Source organism: Patagioenas fasciata, chromosome 9 (genome assembly GCF_037038585.1).
Source record: "Patagioenas fasciata isolate bPatFas1 chromosome 9, bPatFas1.hap1, whole genome shotgun sequence".
NCBI classification, from domain to species: Eukaryota; Metazoa; Chordata; class Aves; order Columbiformes; family Columbidae; genus Patagioenas; species Patagioenas fasciata.
In genome coordinates, this window is record NC_092528.1 from 5650031 (window position 1) to 5667816 (window position 17786).

A 17786-nucleotide genomic window follows, 5' to 3' on the forward strand; every position below is an offset into this window, starting at 1 on the left:
AGAAACTAGTTAAAAAAACATTGACCTCATGAGATCTGGAGAGTACTTGTAGCACAAGAGCTTCCTCTGCTGGTTATTTTAAATAACGCCTCTTATATTTTTACCGCTCAGAACTGAGTGAGGGTGTAAGCGTTGCTTCTGAATTCATATTCACATACACAAATTGTGTTTTCATATGCTAAATGTTTTTCTTTCTCCTCCAATCCAGTGTTTGCAAGCGCTTGAGTTCCTACACGCCAACCAGGTCATCCACAGAGACATTAAGAGCGACAACGTGCTGTTAGGAATGGATGGATCGGTTAAACTAAGTGAGTAGCAGGCAATTGGTTCAATGTTCAGTTTTCCCTTGCACAGTAAACTTCGACTTGGAGAGTGTAAATGGGTAGGAGAGTTGACAGGAAAACTTGAGGTGAATTTTTATTGGCTCTGAGTAGTACAAATTCATTCTGTATTATAAAATGCGTAACTCGCAGGTAGCAGACGCTGAAATTCTGAGGGCCCGAGGACGGAGGCTGCGAGCGCGTTAGACCGGAAGGATGTTGAAGCAAGCCTGTTGCCACATGAATCTGTTGGCAAATATGAAGTAACTGGCACCAGGCAGGGAATGATTGCAAGAGAAAAGTTGCAGCCAACTGCAGTTGCTCCGTTGGTCTCCTCAGGTTGCTCTTAAAGCTTTGCCGCTAACGAGAACATTATTAACCATTTATATTGCGGTCTAGTCTTATGCTGCGCCTGCATCACGTCGCCTTTTCTTGGACTGAAAGTGTAACACACTTTCATTAATATAATCATGAAATGACGAAAGAAACTATTTGCTTTTCAGGTAATTGTCACGCAAGCATGGGCTTGTGTACAGTAAGTTAGTTTCTGGTGTGTGTAAACGTTTGTGGCAATAAAGAAATGTGAAACCACATGAAGAAACTGTCAGGATTGTTGGGAGAGAGGCGCGTTGTCTGACTTCTTGGTATGCAGGAATGTGCAAAGCATAAAGCAACTGGAGAGTTAAGGGATGGTGTTTTCACACTTGGGTAGGAATTTGAAATGTATCTCAGCAATATCCCAGACTCGTGATAGTTTGCGGTCTGGTATGGGTTATGTAGAAAGAGTATGAGCAATCTGATTTGTTAGCAGTGGATGCACTGCTTGCTTGCACAGGAGTTTTTATTGTTGTTTTTTAAAGGGTGTGATGTGTTTGAGCTAAACTGTGGATTCAGAGGCTGAAGATAAGCGAGTAGAGGATGTGGCTGAGAAAAGTTAGCTGGAGAAGGCTCAGAAATAAAAGAGCTGTCAAAGCAAAGCAGAGTGGTGAAAGGACAGGGCTAGCAGCCTGTGTGAAGAAGCGTTGGCCCCAGGAGGAAGGAGAGACGGGAGAAAACAGGAGTTAGGTGTAAAAATGTCCTGTGTGAATGGGAGATTCTGTAATCAGCGATGAGACAAGCTGTCTCATCAACGCTTTCTTTGTCTGGGTGCTCACAGAGCTTCTCGCAGTTGTTTAGGGTGGAAGAAGCTCCACCTTCTTGTCAAGCTCTTCCTCTTCTCTGGGGGAGTTTGACTTCCTGATGGCAGGAGAAGGGGCAGATCCCAGCCTGCCTGGCACCACCATGGACCTACACACAGTCTGCTGGTTGGTGAAACTGCGTTCTCCGTCTTGCTTGTCTCTTCTCACAGGGGCATGATGCTGAAGGCCTTGTTGGTAGGTCAGGAGAAACACATTGCTGGTTCTCTGGTGTCTTTGTTGAAATACACTGTGCTTTTAGTTGAGTGGGGACACTAATGAAGGCCAAGAAGTGCTGGTGAGGAGCTCAGTGACTGCTGTAGGTCTATTTTTCCCCCTTTTTTTTAAGGCAGCATCTTGACCATTGGGATGTGGGCAGTTCTTTGTTCAATCGCTCTCTTGGTACAACTTCACACTGACAACTGTGGCTCTGTTGTCAGCACCGCGTGGTGTGACGCTTTCAAACGTGACTCCAAATTTTAAATTCTCTCTCTTTCTCTCTCTCTCTCTCTTTCTCTCTCGAACTTAGTGTCAATGATAAGGTAAAATCTGTCTCCTGCCTTAACTCTGTTCTTATTGATGCTTTACATGCCTGGGAAATGGGAGTGCTGCAGCTGGATAGAGTAACATGATGGGACATGCCTTGCTGCTGCACCCGAAGGCTATAGGAATAGGTGACTTTTCTCGTTTTCTTGAGTGTGGTTGTTCCCTCCAGTAGTTTCCTTGTGGAAAGGTTTGTTTGTCCAGGTTCCTTCTGCTGAGTGGAGCAGCGTTTCACGTATCCGACCGAAGCCTTGTTTCCGTGTGTCTGTCAGCTGTAGTACCCGTATTTGATGGCCAGAATGCTGTGAAATGTCCAACTCGATAGCTGCACAAATTAAATCTGTTTAGCAGGGCAGAATCTGTGGTTTGTGGATTGGTGTGTTCTACACTAGGCTGTATAACCTGCCATGCACAGAACACTTGTGTTCTGTGTGATTCCTTTTTTTGGGGCTGTTGCCAGTCTAGGAATCTTGAAGACTGGGCAAAATACCGTTCTGCAGGGTAATAATATTCGTGTTGCTTTTCCAAAGGACAAAAAGCCCTATCTTCATGCCACGGAAGTCTGCCCTGCTCAAACACCTTCAGGTTTTGTACCCGTCTTGCACGTTGGATTTTGTAGTACGGCCAATATGGCAGGGGGGAGAAAAAAAAGGAGACACCCCCGAGCCCCTCAAGTGTGAAGGAGTAAAATATATGTGTAGTAATAGAGAAGTCTTCTAGGAAACAGGCTTACGTGGGTGCACCGATTTAACTTTTTAATGTTCTGTTATCCTACAGCCGACTTTGGTTTCTGTGCTCAGATCACCCCCGAGCAGAGCAAGCGCAGCACCATGGTGGGAACCCCGTACTGGATGGCTCCCGAAGTGGTGACGCGGAAAGCGTACGGCCCCAAAGTGGACATCTGGTCTCTGGGCATCATGGCCATTGAGATGGTGGAAGGAGAACCCCCGTACCTCAACGAAAACCCTCTGAGGGTAAGGAGCCCGGAGGTTTGCTGGTGTTTACCATACGAACGTGTTTAGTTAACATTAAAAAGAAAATGAAGCAAAAAACCACAACAAGCTTCAGCAGTGCAAGAAAATTCCTCCAAATGGAGCGCACACATCTTGAATTTGCAGTCAGCCCTACCCTGAGTTTTTCCATTTAGAAGATTAGTACCTGCTTGTAACTAAAACTCAGTTTTGTGTCCTAGTTTAGTAAACTCTTTAGGTTGTGAAAAGCACTGCTTGTGTCAGAATCTGATATTTTCTTTGCCAAGGTAAGTGTCTGTTGCCAAAAGATTTTAAATGTTATTTTGCTATTGGTAAGAATAGATCATGACTGTGTAGAATTACGGCATTCTTGGTTTTTATCTTGTCAAGGAGAGAAGCAAGCTGCAGAACCCTTTCTGATCTAGACGAAGGGATTGCCACGGGGCATCTCAGTTTGGCATCTTTATGGTTATACGATATTCCTCATTTTACAGGCTTTATATTTGATAGCAACTAACGGCACACCAGAGCTGCAGAACCCCGAGAAACTGTCCCCGATATTCCGGGATTTCTTGAACCGATGTTTGGAGATGGATGTAGAGAAAAGAGGGTCAGCCAAAGAATTGCTACAGGTGAGAATCGCCTTCCTCGCACAGCCTGAGATACAGACGCCACGAGGAAGGTCAGGTCGTGATAAACCATGCTGTAGAGTTGCTGGCTTTTTGTGTTTTCCTCTGAGGACTCTACTGGAGAGCAGTTGGTAGGAGCTGCAGTCATCAAAAATTGCAATGTATGCTCTTTCAGTAATCTGTGCCTTCATTCTGGCGCTGCTAAAGCATCCAACAATTTACAAACTTAGTTTAGTATAGCCATTGAAGTGAGCAGAATGGGACCGAGAGAAGGTATTTGAGCAGGAAATCTCTTTGTAGTGAATGCATGAAAAAGAAACGGCCTAATGCTCTTTTTGGGCTGAGGAGGAGTGATTATTAAGTGCTCCGGGTCTGTCCCTTTGGGAGCAGGGCGTTGCTTTTCAGACCTCAGGATGAAAAGAGCTGTGTAAGTATCTGGCTTGTAGTGGCTTTTCAAACGACGTCTTTCTCTAATTGACTGTGTTTCTCTCTTCCCGACAGCATCCCTTCTTGAAACTGGCCAAACCTCTGTCTAGCTTGACGCCACTGATCTTGGCAGCCAAAGAAGCAATGAAGAGTAACCGCTAACATTACCGCCACAGCCTTCATCCCTTTTTATTTTTTTTTTTGTTTGTTCGTTTGTATTTTACAAATCTTTATAATATATGGAATTGTTACACATCTGGGGGGAGGGAAGGGATTTTTTGGGGGGGGTGGGAAATGTCTGCGAAAGGGAAGAAACTCTCATCCAGAAGACACCCAGAGTAAATTGTGGTGCCTCTAGCGATCCCTGTCTGGGGTCGGGAAGGAATCAAGGACTGAATTACTGGCCTTTTACTTTTGTTTTGCAGACAGCCCAGAAATGCCACTTACTGTGCCCGGGGTTTTAAGGGGTTATTTTTAACCATTTCGCTGTAGCAGCTCCCATTCATTGTACCCTTCTGGGTACTTTCAATACTTGAATGACAGATTCAAGCTTTCAGAGAGCAGTACTAATTTTACCTGCTGATCTCTTTTCATTCTCCTCTTCCTCCCCTCTACCTGTTCAGCTTTATAGCACGCTGGTAAGCTCCCGTATGACGAGATTCATGGCAAGTGTGACAAATGTGAAGGTACATCTTGCTCCTCGTTTCTTGTATGGATTAGCTGTTACTGTACTGTAGAATTGACAACTTGGCTACTTAATTGTCACGTATTGAGATGCGTTTTGCTTTTTAAGAGGAGTCTGGAGAGAGGGGGAAGAGAAGCGTTCAGTTGTTTCTCATACACCAGCGCTCTGTGGACTTTTTAATCGAAGATGTGGCCTCTTTGTAGAAACTTAACGATTGGTTGAGTCTTTGGATGTCAGTTTATGGATCTGTAGGTAGGGGTCAGATACTTTATTTATGATCAAATGATCAGCTATAGTCAGGGCAAGAAAAAGAATTCCAGCTGTCTTCCTGTCTGCTCTTTATTTTCCCTTTAGACTTGCTGGCCAGAAGCTTAGGGGATAATGTGCTTGGTGCGGTGGGTGGTTCAAAAACATGTATCTGTGCTCTGACTTGGGCTTTGGAAGTTATGCTGGTGCCTTTGACTTTTTTATGTTACATTTCCCTTCTTTGTATCAAATACATTTTTGTATATGTTGTAATTCCCCCCTTCCCCCAAGCAAATAATGCATCAACCTATGGAGTTGTCAGAGTTTAAGTATTAGAGCTATTTTTTCCAATTTTGTATGTGCTCCATTTGTACTAATGAAACCAGAAGAACGAATTGTCAGATCCGAGGACACTGAAGATGCAGGTTTCTTTTAAAAACGTGATTCAAGCAGAAGATGATGAACACCTGGACGTGCCAAAACGCTGGTCTGAGAAGACGAGCACGGTGCCGTCAGACGTCCGCGGGGCTCATCAGAGGCTGAGCAGACGTGCCGTGTCCACCATCTCGCTAACGACGTCGTACCAGCTGGGATGGCTGACGCCGAACGTTCAACGTGCCTCCCTCTGAAGGACAGCGAGCGACTCGAGCGCTTGAGTTCTTGAGGTGTTACCGGGGCCAAGTGTACACGAGCCCGTGTCCTGGCTTCTTCTTGTGCTACGCTCTATGCATTTCAACTTCCCCGAGTGTTTAAGGAAGAGCCAACTGTAGTTTCCATGTGCCAAACGATTCTGTGACAGAAAACCAGTGCTTTAGTGGGATTTTACTGTGGTCCCGGCGGTGCAGGACCTGGGACGGGCATAGGGTTATGGCTGAGTATGGACGGAGGACCCTGAATAAAAACTTTTTGCACACTTTTACAACCGTTGCTGGCAGAAGATAGAAGTCATTTTCAGATAGTTTTGACGTTTGCCTAGCGAGGGAGATAACGACGTGTTGGGAGCTGGTAGCCAAGGCTGTGACAAAACCAATTGCCAGGCGAGAGCGGCCAGGACAGCACAGGTTGGTTGTGGTGACGATGGAGGGGAAGCGGGACGAGGGTCTCGAGGCTTCTAGGAGATGACGTGGTACCAACAAGATGCATTTTTGCGCTGTGGGATCGCGGTCCAGCTTGCGTTCTGCTCTTGGGTGGTGGCAAAGCGTTATGTCGGATAAATTATATTAACTACTCCATCAAAGGAATAAATCCCGCCAGCTGTCAGGGGAAGAATAGCTGTGGTTTAATGTTTGAGGAGGTGTCTTGTTCCAGTCAGGTGAATTATTACGAGCTGCGGACGCTGTGAACACCGTGTCTGTGGTTTGAGCGCGTCTGACTCCCTGATCAAGTAGAGAGGAGGCTTGGCCGAGGATAAAAAAGCTGTCATACCCATGATTCCCTCTTGGTTCATTGCTGGCAATGGACTTTGTGAAACTCCTTGTGCCAGAGTTAAACTGGGAGATTTTCTTTTTAAATTTTTTTTTTTTTAGATAGGAAACCAAGAAATCATAAGTAACTTTAACTTATTAGCTCACTTTTCCTGATGAATGAGGATGATTTAAAACGTATCTTACAAAATGTGTCCAATTTAGTCTACTTAGGAGATGATTTCCAAACTTCCAGCTGTCTTAGCACGCAAAATTTGGCCCCATCCAGAAGTTACCAAAAGGATCTCAGCGCTCACTGCGTGACCTGGAATGGTGTTCAGCTCTCACGGTGAGAAGCGTCCACACCTCCCCTTCCCCATGCAGCAGTTTTATTGTTAAAAAATGAGGGGTTTGTGCCTGTTGCAGCCAGAGTGGCAGCTGATGGACGAGCAGAGCCGGGAGCAGGTTGCCAGGCTGTGCTTTCGTGTCGTGGTGGCTCGGGCATCGCTTTTCTAACCATGTCAGTTGGTCATGTCTGCAAAATTAGAACGCGTAAGCTGCGTTGTGTTTTGGTTTTGACCCCGAAGGGAGCGGGTTGGTGTCCATAGGGCTCGCTGAGGGGCTGCGGTGTCCCTAGGGCAGTTTGCGCAGACGATGCCGAGGGAAGGACCGCGTTGGGTAACGCCAGGGTCCCCGCACGTCTCGCTCTGTCTCGGGTGCCAGCGCCAGATCCCGAGTCAGGACCAAAACCGCGTGTGATACGTGTGGAGTGTAACGTATAGCGGTGCGGTTAGGTGGATATACGGAGCAGGGCAGCTTATGGCCGAGACGCAGGGAATGTGTGACACCTGGGATCTTGTTATCGTAGAATAAGACCCTGACTTCGTTCAAAGCAGCCACGGCGCTGGGAATGTGCACTTTGAGCTGCCTTAGGCGTTAAGAGACTAATTGTGGGCAGAGCAGACGGGACAGGCGGGTCCCCGCGGAGGAGGGGACACTGGGTGGCTGGGGAGGGGACGAGGAGGTTGTTAAGGGTCTCTCCATTAATAAATAAATGTCTCTGGTCCATTTTTTCCCTCTGTCAATGGAAATGGAAGTAGGTGCAAGCTTTCCTTTTTATTTTTTTAACTGTCTTCAGATTTTAATGTTGCCTTTTGTGTAATTTAATCCCATTATGTTATTTAATTGTTACTGCAATATTAACTACTGTATTTGTTGACTTTGTTTAATAACTGTTCTTTCAGGGCTAGAAATAAACTTTTAAAAAACACTTGGGTTTTTTCCCCCCTTCCCCCGTCATGAGTTTTATACCTTGGAAGACAAGAGTAGCTTGAACAGAGTCCGTGTTCAGGTGTCTTAATGAGACTGATAGAATGTATTTGTAATTAAGGTTCTTATGAATGTTTTCATGATGATGGATATCATTTGATGCTATCATAGCCTGCCCTGTTTCTTTTGAAATTTGATTACTCGTTCGCATCTGTACCAACCTGGCGATAACCGCAGGTTTTCTGTGCTGCCGCGCAAAGCCAAGACCAGCCCAGTTCTTCACCATCCACCCACCCGCTGGTCGCGGCTGGGGTGGGAGCAATGGGCCAGTAAAGCGCCGTCGTGGCAACGTGATGATGATCCAGGAACTATTCTGTGTCAGTATCACCCAATATCCTGCCTGTGTGGCACAGATGTGGGGAACGAGCTGTCCCGGTACCTGCGTGGAAGGAGCTCCTGGTGATCACCGTTTGACAGCTGGCATCATCCTCACCCAACAGCTCACCTGGGACGTGGGGTGAGATGGATGGCGCCTCTCGCTTTGCTGCGGAGCCCCGCTCGCGTTGGCGTGGCAGTTCAGCTAAGGAAAAGGGACGTCTAAACGCGTTTTCTTTGGAGTTGAGACCATTTCGGTTGAAATCCAGATGAAATTTCCGTCTTGGTTGTGAACGTCGAGGACTCATCGTGTCGTGCGTTTCCCACGTGTTATTGGGAGATCGTCTCTTCCCCTTTCTTGTGTGTTGTACAAGCTTCGCTCAAACCACTGACAAAGGGAAATGAAGAAACCACTCGACTTCAGGAGCCTTTTCATCCAGAAATGAGAATGTTGATTCGAACAAAGCACTGTCTCTTCAGGTTAATTAATTTGTTGTAGTGTCTTTGTCTTTATATATAATTGACCCTTCATGCATTTAAACTGATGTTCTCTAACTGTGCATCTAAGTGATTTGGCATTTAATTTCTGGGGGAAAAAGTTGGCAGGAGTGGGGAGAAGGTGCTTAGTGGAGCTCGCTGATTTTCTGGGTATCGGTGCTTGTGCTGCTTGAAGGAGATCAGAGCTTTGCCTGAACGTGGGTTGCGCAAGGTGGAACTCACTAGTCGTGACTTCATTAATCCTGTTAAGTTTTGCGTGAGCTTCTTCATCATCTACACTAAACCCAAGAGACTAAACTCATCATCTAGACTAAACCTTGGATCCCTTTATCCAAGATTGGGTGTTTGAAACATCACTCTTCAAGATGCTAAGTTTGAGGATGATTTCTCCCTTTTGGAGCTACAGTGAATTTACGGCAAAGGACAATAATTCGGACCGCACCAGCAAGACGCTGGTTAAAACCAGGATGAAAAACTGGAAAGGATCTGCATTTCTGATCAGCTTTTTCGCAATGGTGCCTGAAGACAAGCGTCGGGTTTTGACACGGTTTGCCTGGCCCATAGGCCAGCACAGCAGTTGTCTGCAATGCCTGCTGTCGGGGGATTGTACAGCTGCATTTTCCCCCCACCCTAATTTTTATAACTTGCCTTTTGCTCCAAAGATTGTTTTTAATAGAAATAGCTGTGCTCAGTCATGTGAGAAAGGAACGCGCAACTGCTGAGCTTAGCTGGGTTCATGTTGCTCTCCAGATGTGTGGAGGAAACAGGTTTTTCCCCAAGAACCTTTTCTGGAGGTGGGGAAAAACATGAACAAGTGAGAGCGGTGACTTTCTGACGGTAATTCCTGTATTTGCAGCCGGTTGCGAGGGAGGAGGGCAGTGCCGATGCTGCTCCCCGTGCTGTCGTTCCCTTATTGCAACGGTGATGCTGCTTTTTCCTGTTCTTGTCCTCCCGCTGGTGTCTGCGGGAGGAATTTCATCCAGTGCAATGTCATTGCAAAACCCATTTACCTCTTGAGCCAGTTATTGGAACAGCCTAGAGGGACTGAGGACTTCATTATTATTATTATATGTATATATATATTTTCTTTTTTTTAATGGGGTTTGCCCGCTGGGAAGTTAACGATTGCTCATTCATTAGGGCACTAAAAGGCCAACAGGCTTTTGCTTTGGAGAAGGTGTCTTGAGGCAGTAGAGAGAAGGATGGAACTAGAATAGCAGATGGTGTCTCGATGCACAGCTGATGCCTCTCGATGCACAGCTGATGCATCTCAGTGCCTCTCAATGCACAGATGATGCATCTGGATGCACAGATGATGTGTCTCAATGTCTCTCGATGCACAGGTGATGTGTCTCGATGCACAGTCAATGCATCTCGATGCACTGTCTGCCTTTTGATGCACAGATAATATGTCTGGATGCACAGTTGATGCCTCTCAATGCACAGGTGATATGTCTGGATGCACAGGTGATGCGTCTTGATGCCTCTCAATGCACAGATGATGCATCTCGATGCACAGGTGATGCGTCTCAATGCTTCTTGATGCACAGATGATACGTTTGGATGCACAGGTGATGTGTCTTGAAGCCTCTCAATGCACAGATGATGCATCTGGATACACAGATGATGCTTCTCGATGCACAGGTGATGCATCTCAATGCCTCTCAATACACAGGTGATGTGTCTCGATGCACTGTCTGTGCCTTTCGATGCACAGATAATATGTCTGGATGCACAGCTGATGCCTCTTAATGCACAGGTGATATGTCTGGATGCACAGGTGATGTGTCTCGATGCCTCTCAATGCACAGATGATGCATCTGGATACACATGATACATCTCAATGCCTCAGTGCACAGGTGATGCGTCTCAATGCCTCTCAATGCACAGATGATGCATCTGGATACACATGATACATCTCAATGCCTCAGTGCACAGGTGATGCGTCTCAATGCCTCTCAATGCACAGGTGATGTGTCTCGATGCACTGTCTGTGCCTTTTGATGCACAGATGATATGTCTGGATGCACAGGTGATGTGTCTCAATGCACAGATGATATGTGTGGATGCACACTTGATGCCTCTCGATGCACAGATATGTCTGTGTGCTCAGATGATGCATCTCTATGCACAGGCGATGTGTCTCGATGCACAGACTCCAGTTCCTGGTGTTTTCTGAAGGGCCTGTGGATAACGAATCTGGCTTGTTACAACTGCAAAAGACCGGAGAGGCCCCTGCTGTGACTCCCTGTGACTCTGCTGTGACTTGGGGCATCTCCATGGGATATTCTGGACGGGGAACAGAGGCTCTTTTCCCATCCTGGATACAGGGGTGCCCTTCCTAGGGACCGACATCTCCCTTGAATTCAAGCCTTTTAAACCTACAGACAATCCACCTTTGTTATCTTTCCTCTCAGCAAACGCTTATTTTAAGGATTCCTGTCATTTCACACAGCCCGATTAACCCGTGGCTCTCCGAGGCTTTTTTGCCCGCTGTGTGTGTTTGGAACGCTGCGGGCAGGTCCCTTCTGCCTCGTCACAGCAGCCGATAACCGCTGCCTGCTCCTGGAGAGCTCTTATCCACCCCAAAACTCACCTTAAATAGCCCCGCAGCTGCTCTTGCCCGTAGCTGTTACCGCTTTGTGGGTGCAAATAGGAGCCGGTGTGGTTCTGCTCAGCTTTTGTTACCTTTCAGTATTTTCGGAGAGTGTTTGTTTTACTTAACTGTGGAAATGCCAGCTTGTTCCTATCCCACGGCTAAAAAACACCCCTGTTTAAATTATCAGCGTTTGAACACCCCGGAAAGCAAATTTGATTTAGAAAAGACACGGTTCCAGCCGCAGAAAAGAGGTTTTGGGTGGGAATATGTGAATTTTTGGGCAGTTTTTTGGCAATTTTAATTAGCCCGTCCCCTTCTGCCGTCGGCGCTAAAGTGAGATGGAAAATGAGCCAGTTCATACCTGTTATTAATCCTGTTAATTAACCTCATAACAGCTCCTGGGTGAAGTGTCCCACAACTGCAGGATGTGCCATGGGCATAATTACAGCCAGCAGATGGGAAATAAGGTTTTAAAGACCTCCAAACATTTCACTTTAAAAGGAACAGGGGAAAATCCATCCCTGTGGGATGGGAAACGTTGGGATGTGTTTTCCTCCAGTTATACCACGGGTGTCACAATGTTTTGCACACCACAGCTTGTGTTTGGAGGAATGGGATGAGAATGGGCGCGATTTTTAGGCCTTAGCACGTGGCAGCTTTCTCTTGGAAGAACAGCAAGAACAATCAGTGCAAGGGGCATATTTTAACCCCCTTTTTTTTGGTTAGAGTCACAGAATGATTGGGGGATGTTGGGTGCGAAGTGCCCGTTGTTCAGCGGTTCTCTCCAGGGACTTGGGTTGGGTTGGTGTCGCCAAGTCCTTGTAAGATTTTTGATTCTTAAAGACGGGAGTTTGAGACACACAACAGCAGAAAATAATTGGATTGAAGTGTTCAGTTTCTGTGGTGTTCTGCAGAGAGGAGATTTGTCTGACCAAGGCTTTGCCAGAGGTGAATTTTCATTAAGCCACAAGTATGAATTTTGTGAGTTGTTCAAAGCGTGTTTCATCTGCCTTTATTCAGGCAAGGTCGTTTGCTCATTTGAGGCAAATATGCACGCTCATCTTGCCTTCTGGAGAGAGAAATCGGTTCAAAATGGTTAAATTGGGTATGTTTTGAGGCAGGCCAAGGAAACCAGGGCAGCAGTGGTGGGGAGGGCTTGGATGATGGACCGTTGTGGTGCAGACTCGCTCCCTTCTTGGGCTTCCCAAGGCTTCCCAAGCCAAGTGCCATGAGCTGTGGTCACCGGGGACCTTCCCAAAGCCATCCTGGGGTCGCACTTTGTGACAGCGATGACTGTGTAGGGACGGGAAACGTGAGCTCAAGGTGGTGAAACTTGTCCTGCAGAGCAGGGAAGTGACCCAGAAGGCACATAATGAATTATTTGCGCTTTGTTGACTGCCAGTCCCTGATAATATGGCATTAACCACCCCATCCCACCCTTCCTGCCACAGCCTGAGCTGCTTTTCTCTGTCCCCTTTTGTTCCTGCAGACCCCAGTGGTGCGAGTTGGGGGGTCCCCAGTGACCTGGTGGGAGCTGGTGTAGGGAACACGACACTGGAGCGAGCAGTCTGTATTTTGTCACCGGGTGTATTTTGTCACCTATGATTGCTGTTGACCCCATCATGTGTTTGAAGGTCTGACCCAGATGTGTTCAGACGTTTTTATGGTTTCAAGTAACAACAACGCCATGGGGTGGTTTTGGTGGAGCTGGGAAAGATCCTGTCCCCAAGACACGTGTTACCAGCAGGAGTGTAAATGTCGCTGTCACCAAAATCCCACCTGCCGTTAGTGCTGCCAACAAATGAGGTGAAGTCTTAGGAAGCAGCGGGCAAAGCCAGGCTTTCAAACTGGCCCAAGATGGACTTTGCTGTGGCTTAGAGTGGCTCTGCCCTGGAGTGGTGCAATCTCCTTGTGTGGGTTCCTGGCTTTCTAAGAGCCTCCTCGCATTCCAGGCTTTGGGATTGGGGCAATAAGTGACATTTTATGGCGCCACGTAGAAAGAAAATGAAGGTTTTTGCTCCTGGAAGCCCTGCAGGAGCTGCTGCAGGCTCTCGGGCGTGAAGGCCAGGGGCTGGAGGCTCAGAGACCGTGCGGTGGAGATAACACCGGGACCTGCTTGCTGGGACAAACACCTTGTGGCTGATCCAGCTGTGGTGAGTCCATCGGCTCCCGGGACAGCTGGCATTGTCCCCAAAGGAGGGGACAGCACGTGTGTCAGTTCCCAAGCCTGTCGGGCTGCGCCACGTTTGCTTACGCGCGGCTTTATAAAGAGGAGGTGCAGTTTTCCCTGCTCCTTCCCGCGGTTGGGTCCGACCTCCCCGCAGCGCAGCCTTTGCCATGGCCGGCCTGAACGTCTCCATCACGTTTCTCTTCCTGGTTGTCGGGGCGTGCCAGGCGTTCAGGTGCCTTTCCAAGAGGCTCCTGTCTCCCAGAGCGTACGGTTGCCTCGCCACAGAACTGGCTGCCTCCTTCCAGTTGTGCGCCAGCTGCCTCGAGCTGAGGATGCTGGTGGAAATAGGCCCGTGGGGTGGTGGCTTTGGCCCAGACGTGGTCCTGACCCTGCTCTTCATCCTCTTCGCTGTTCACGGAGCCTCTTTCGATGGAGCATCCGCCAACCCGACCGTCTCGCTCCAGGAGTTCCTGCTCCTCGAGTCCAGCCTCGCCACAACCGCCGCCAAGCTGGTGGCCCAGGGCGCGGGCATGGGGACGGGCTGGGCTGTCACCAAGCTCTACTGGTCTTGGGAGCTGACGCAGTTCCACCTCATCCAGAACCTGATCGCGTCCGAGTGCAGCTCCTCCATCTACACGTCCCTGCAGCACGCGGCCTTCGCGGAAGGCACCTGCTCCTTCCTCCTCCACCTGGTCCTCCTCAAGCTGCACCAGAGTCACCCGATGTACCGTGTCCCTGCGCTGGCAGCGACTGTCACCTTCCTGACGTACGCAGGTGAGCAGCACCTGCCTTTCTAAGTCATTTAGAAAAATACCTTATTTGTTTGGGGGGGGGAAGGTAGGAGTGGTCCCTTTTTCATCTTCCAGGACGTGAGAGATGATTACTAGTACATTTGTTTTCTACTTATTTTGGGGAATATGAATTTTGGAATCATAAAATCATTCTGGTCGGAAGAGACCCTCAAGATCACCAAGTCCAACTGTTAACCTAACACTGGTAGTAAACTGTGTCCCATTTGGGGATGAAGATGACAGCAGGTGAAATGGCACGTGAGGAGCTTCCCCCAAGGCTGCGAGTATTTTCCCTGAATGTCCCCTAACGTGACCCCTTGGCCCCGCACTGAGCTCTGCTGCGATCAGGGAGGGGTTTCCCCATGTCCAAGAGGTGCAGCTGCCGGAGCCGTAGCAGAGATGCTCCTGGCGGGCAGTGGGGGTTGTGGGTCTGCTGGTCCAGCTCTTTGTGGGTCTCTCAAAGGACCCATTCAAGGCTGACAGCCGCGCTTCTCTTCCCCCGCAGCCGCACCGTTCACGGGGGCGTTCTTCAACCCTGCCCTGGCCGTCACCACCTTCCACTGCTCGGGGAGCAACTTCTGGGATTACGTCCAGGTTTACTGGCTGGGGCCCCTGGCAGGTGAGATCAGGAGGTACCAGGATCAGAGGTTAGGATGGGGGCAATGGGCAATGCTGGGTGTGACACAAACCATTCCTGGCAAAGGGCAAGTGTCCTTTTCTGTCCCACCCTCCCTGTCACTCCAGTCATCCTTTTGCTCTCCCGTTTTTTAAATCCAATTTCTACATGGGGCATGGGCAAAACTCTCCCCAAGGACACAGTCTGGGGGAGATGAAGCAAAGATGTTTTAGGGCAACAATAGGCTGAGCTTTGCTATTTAGGTGACAGCTGTATGATGACCAGGGGGAGTTGAGTATGTGCTGCCTACAATGCAGAGTGGGGAGAAGGACACTGCTGCCATTTTACGGCCCTTTTGGATCAAAACAAGTCTTGCTTTTATATTAATGATACAATGGTTAAATTCTCCTTAAAGTAATATAGCAAGGATTTTTTAGACGCTGTTGGTGAGGACTTGAGTGGTGCTGAGCTATGTTTTGGTCATGCTGAAGCTTGTGGCAAGCGCCTGAAAATCCCCGCTCAGCCGTGGGGATGCTCGGTGCAGCCCACAGACGGGATCCACGCTCTGGTTTCAGGGATGCTCGCCGCCCTCCTGCTGTACCAAGGCAACATCCCGCGACTCTTCCAGAAAAACCTCCTCTACAGCCAGAAGAGCAAATACAAGGTACCCAAGGCAAGGGCGGTGGCGCACGTGGAGGGTGGCGACCCGCGTCGGAAGGGGAAAGGGGAGAAGAGCAGCTCCCAGCATCGCGCCTGAGCCGCGGATGGGGCTGGTCGGTCCCTGCGGCCCCTCTCCTGGGACCAGGTTCCACAGGTTTTGCTGCTCATCCCATCCGGCACTCGTCCTGCCTGGCCAGTCCCTACTGCAGGGTGAGATCTCTTCAGAGGGTTGTGAAGAAATCGTCCAAGCTGGATGTCTGAACCCCTGAGCTCCTTTGGGAACGGTTTAAAATCTCCCTGGAGAGAATCCCAGAATCCCAGAGTGTCAGGAACTGGAAGGGACCTCGAAAGCTCATCCAGGGCAATCCCCCCATGGAGCAGGAACACCCAGCTGAGGTTCCACAGGAAGGTGTCCAGGCGGGTTTGAATGTCTGCACAGAAGGAGACTCCACAACCTCCCTGGGCAGCCTGGGCCAGGCTCTGCCACCCTCACCACGAACAAGTTTCTTCTCAAATTTAAGTGGAACCTCCTGTGTTCCAGTTTGCACCCATTGCCCCTTGTCCTGTCACTGGTTGTCACCCAGAAGAGCCTGGCTCCATCCTCCTGACACTGCCCCTTTCCATATTGATCCCCAGGAATGAGTCCCCCCTCAGTCTCCTCTTCTCCAGCTCCAGAGCCCCAGCTCCCTCAGCCTTTCCTCACACGGGAGATGCTCCACTCCCTCCAGCATCTTGGTGGCTGCGCTGGACTCTCTCCAGCAGTTCCCTGTCCTTCTGGAACTGAGGGGCCACAACTGGACACAATATTCCAGGTGTGGTCTCCCCAGGGCAGAGCAGAGGGGCAGGAGAACCTCTCTGACCTACTGACCACCCCCTTCTAACCCACCCCAGGTACCATTGGCCTTCCTGGCCACAAGGGCCCAGTGCTGGCTCATGCTCACCCTGCTGTCCCCAGGACCCCCAGGTCCCTTTCCCCTACACTGCTCTCTAATAGGTCGTTCCCCAACTTACACTGGAACCTGGGGCTGTTCCTGCCCAGATACAAGACTCTACAAAGTGGTTCAAGCCTGCATCGCTAGCTCGGTGAGGGGGTAAAAACTAACACTTATGCATAAATTTCTGGTTGTCTTGTGTTACCAGGGAGCTTACGGAAGGTGAGGACTGTGATGTGAGTTGGCTTGAGCAGCTCCCAGTTTATTGCATCATGCAATGCTTGAAATAACCTGACTGGTTCTCTTGCAGCCATAAAAACAAAACATAAACCAGTAACCGCCTTGGAAAACTGGGATGAGGAGAAAACAGGCTTTAATCTTTCGAGTTACTAAATGGATATTGGTCAAAAATTGGTGTTCTTTGAGTTAAACGGAGGTCATTGAATTACTCAGGCTGAACCTGGCAGTTCTTGGAGAGGAATTAACAATGCTCCAGGGCAAGGGAGTTCACTGGGTACAGGAGACCCTGCTCCTGTGTGGACGCGGTGCTCAGCCTGGGTTTTGTGTGCTGTGAGGCGTCAAGAAATGGTGCACAAAGTGTCTGTGTTTGCAAACCGAGAGCCAGGCAGCGGGTGCGGGTGAGCACGTGCGTCCCCGGGCTCCTCTCTGTGTCTGCACGAAACATTCCTGAAGGAAAAACGTACTGTTACGGAGATAATAATAAATGTTGTGATTGGCATTTAGGTGAGTGGTGTCATTCCTGTGAACTCTGTGGGGGCATCAGCCCTTCTGATCCCCAAATATGGGAGAAGCCGTGATGTCCAAACCGGCACCGCCCTGCCTGCCCCTCGCTCTGGAGGGGGCGGATCTGGGTGGAAACTCTTGTGAGGGTAAGCGGGGCCCCCCTGGGTGCTTCCAGGATCGGGGCACCCCATGGGTGCTGCACCCGGGCTCTGTTCCTGGTGGGGAAGTGGTTGGGACAACCCCCGGTGCAGCATCCCTGGAGCGGGGCCGCTGGGCACGACTGGATACTGAGCTGCTCCCCTATCGAAAACAGCAAATTTCTGCATTTTGCAGCAAATCACCAATTTTGCAGGACCTCTCTGAGCAGAAAATTCCTGAGCTGGATATATTCTTGATGCTCTACAGCTTTTCAGAGCAATCGCGGGGCTCGTGCTCTGGGATGGGATTTGTGTGATGCTCTGGTTGTACAAGTGTCCCTGCCCCGGGTCACCGTGGCAGGAGCTCGAGCAGGGAAGATCTGCTCCTGTTTATCGAGTTCTGAATGTTGAATAAGGAGGTGGCACCTGTTTGAAATCTGGAGTGAAGTGGGAGCCCGGGAAGGTGCCAGATGCCCAGGAACGGGACGGGAGCTGGAGCTCTGCAAACCTTGAGACCACCCCACGACCCAACGGGAGAGACGAGGGAAGGCACCAATGCAGCTGTATGTGGACACGTCTGAGAGGTAAAGCTATGGA

The 17786-nt window shown here is 49.2% G+C and overlaps 2 protein-coding genes across 4 annotated transcripts in view; both read left to right on the forward strand.

Moving 5' to 3' along the window:
• The window catches only part of PAK2 (p21 (RAC1) activated kinase 2), a 47263-nt gene extending 39595 nt beyond the window's left edge, over positions 1-7668 (forward strand). For all 3 annotated transcript variants that reach the window (XM_065845128.2, XM_065845129.2, XM_071812360.1), the window contains 4 exons: positions 209-308; positions 2816-3012; positions 3504-3641; positions 4140-7668. In XM_065845128.2, coding sequence (XP_065701200.1) covers positions 209-308; positions 2816-3012; positions 3504-3641; positions 4140-4226 — 522 coding nt within the window. In that variant the 3' untranslated portion in view covers positions 4227-7668. The remainder of the gene's footprint in view (positions 1-208; positions 309-2815; positions 3013-3503; positions 3642-4139) is intronic.
• Positions 7669-10638: 2970 nt separating this feature from the next.
• Positions 10639-15812, forward strand: LOC139825427 (aquaporin-12-like). The gene is made up of 3 exons (XM_065844417.2): positions 10639-14083; positions 14606-14719; positions 15292-15812. Exons 1-3 carry the CDS (start codon positions 13477-13479, stop codon positions 15471-15473), a joined length of 903 nt encoding a protein of 300 aa, XP_065700489.1. The 5' UTR covers positions 10639-13476; the 3' UTR covers positions 15474-15812.
• Positions 15813-17786: the final 1974 nt, after the last annotated feature.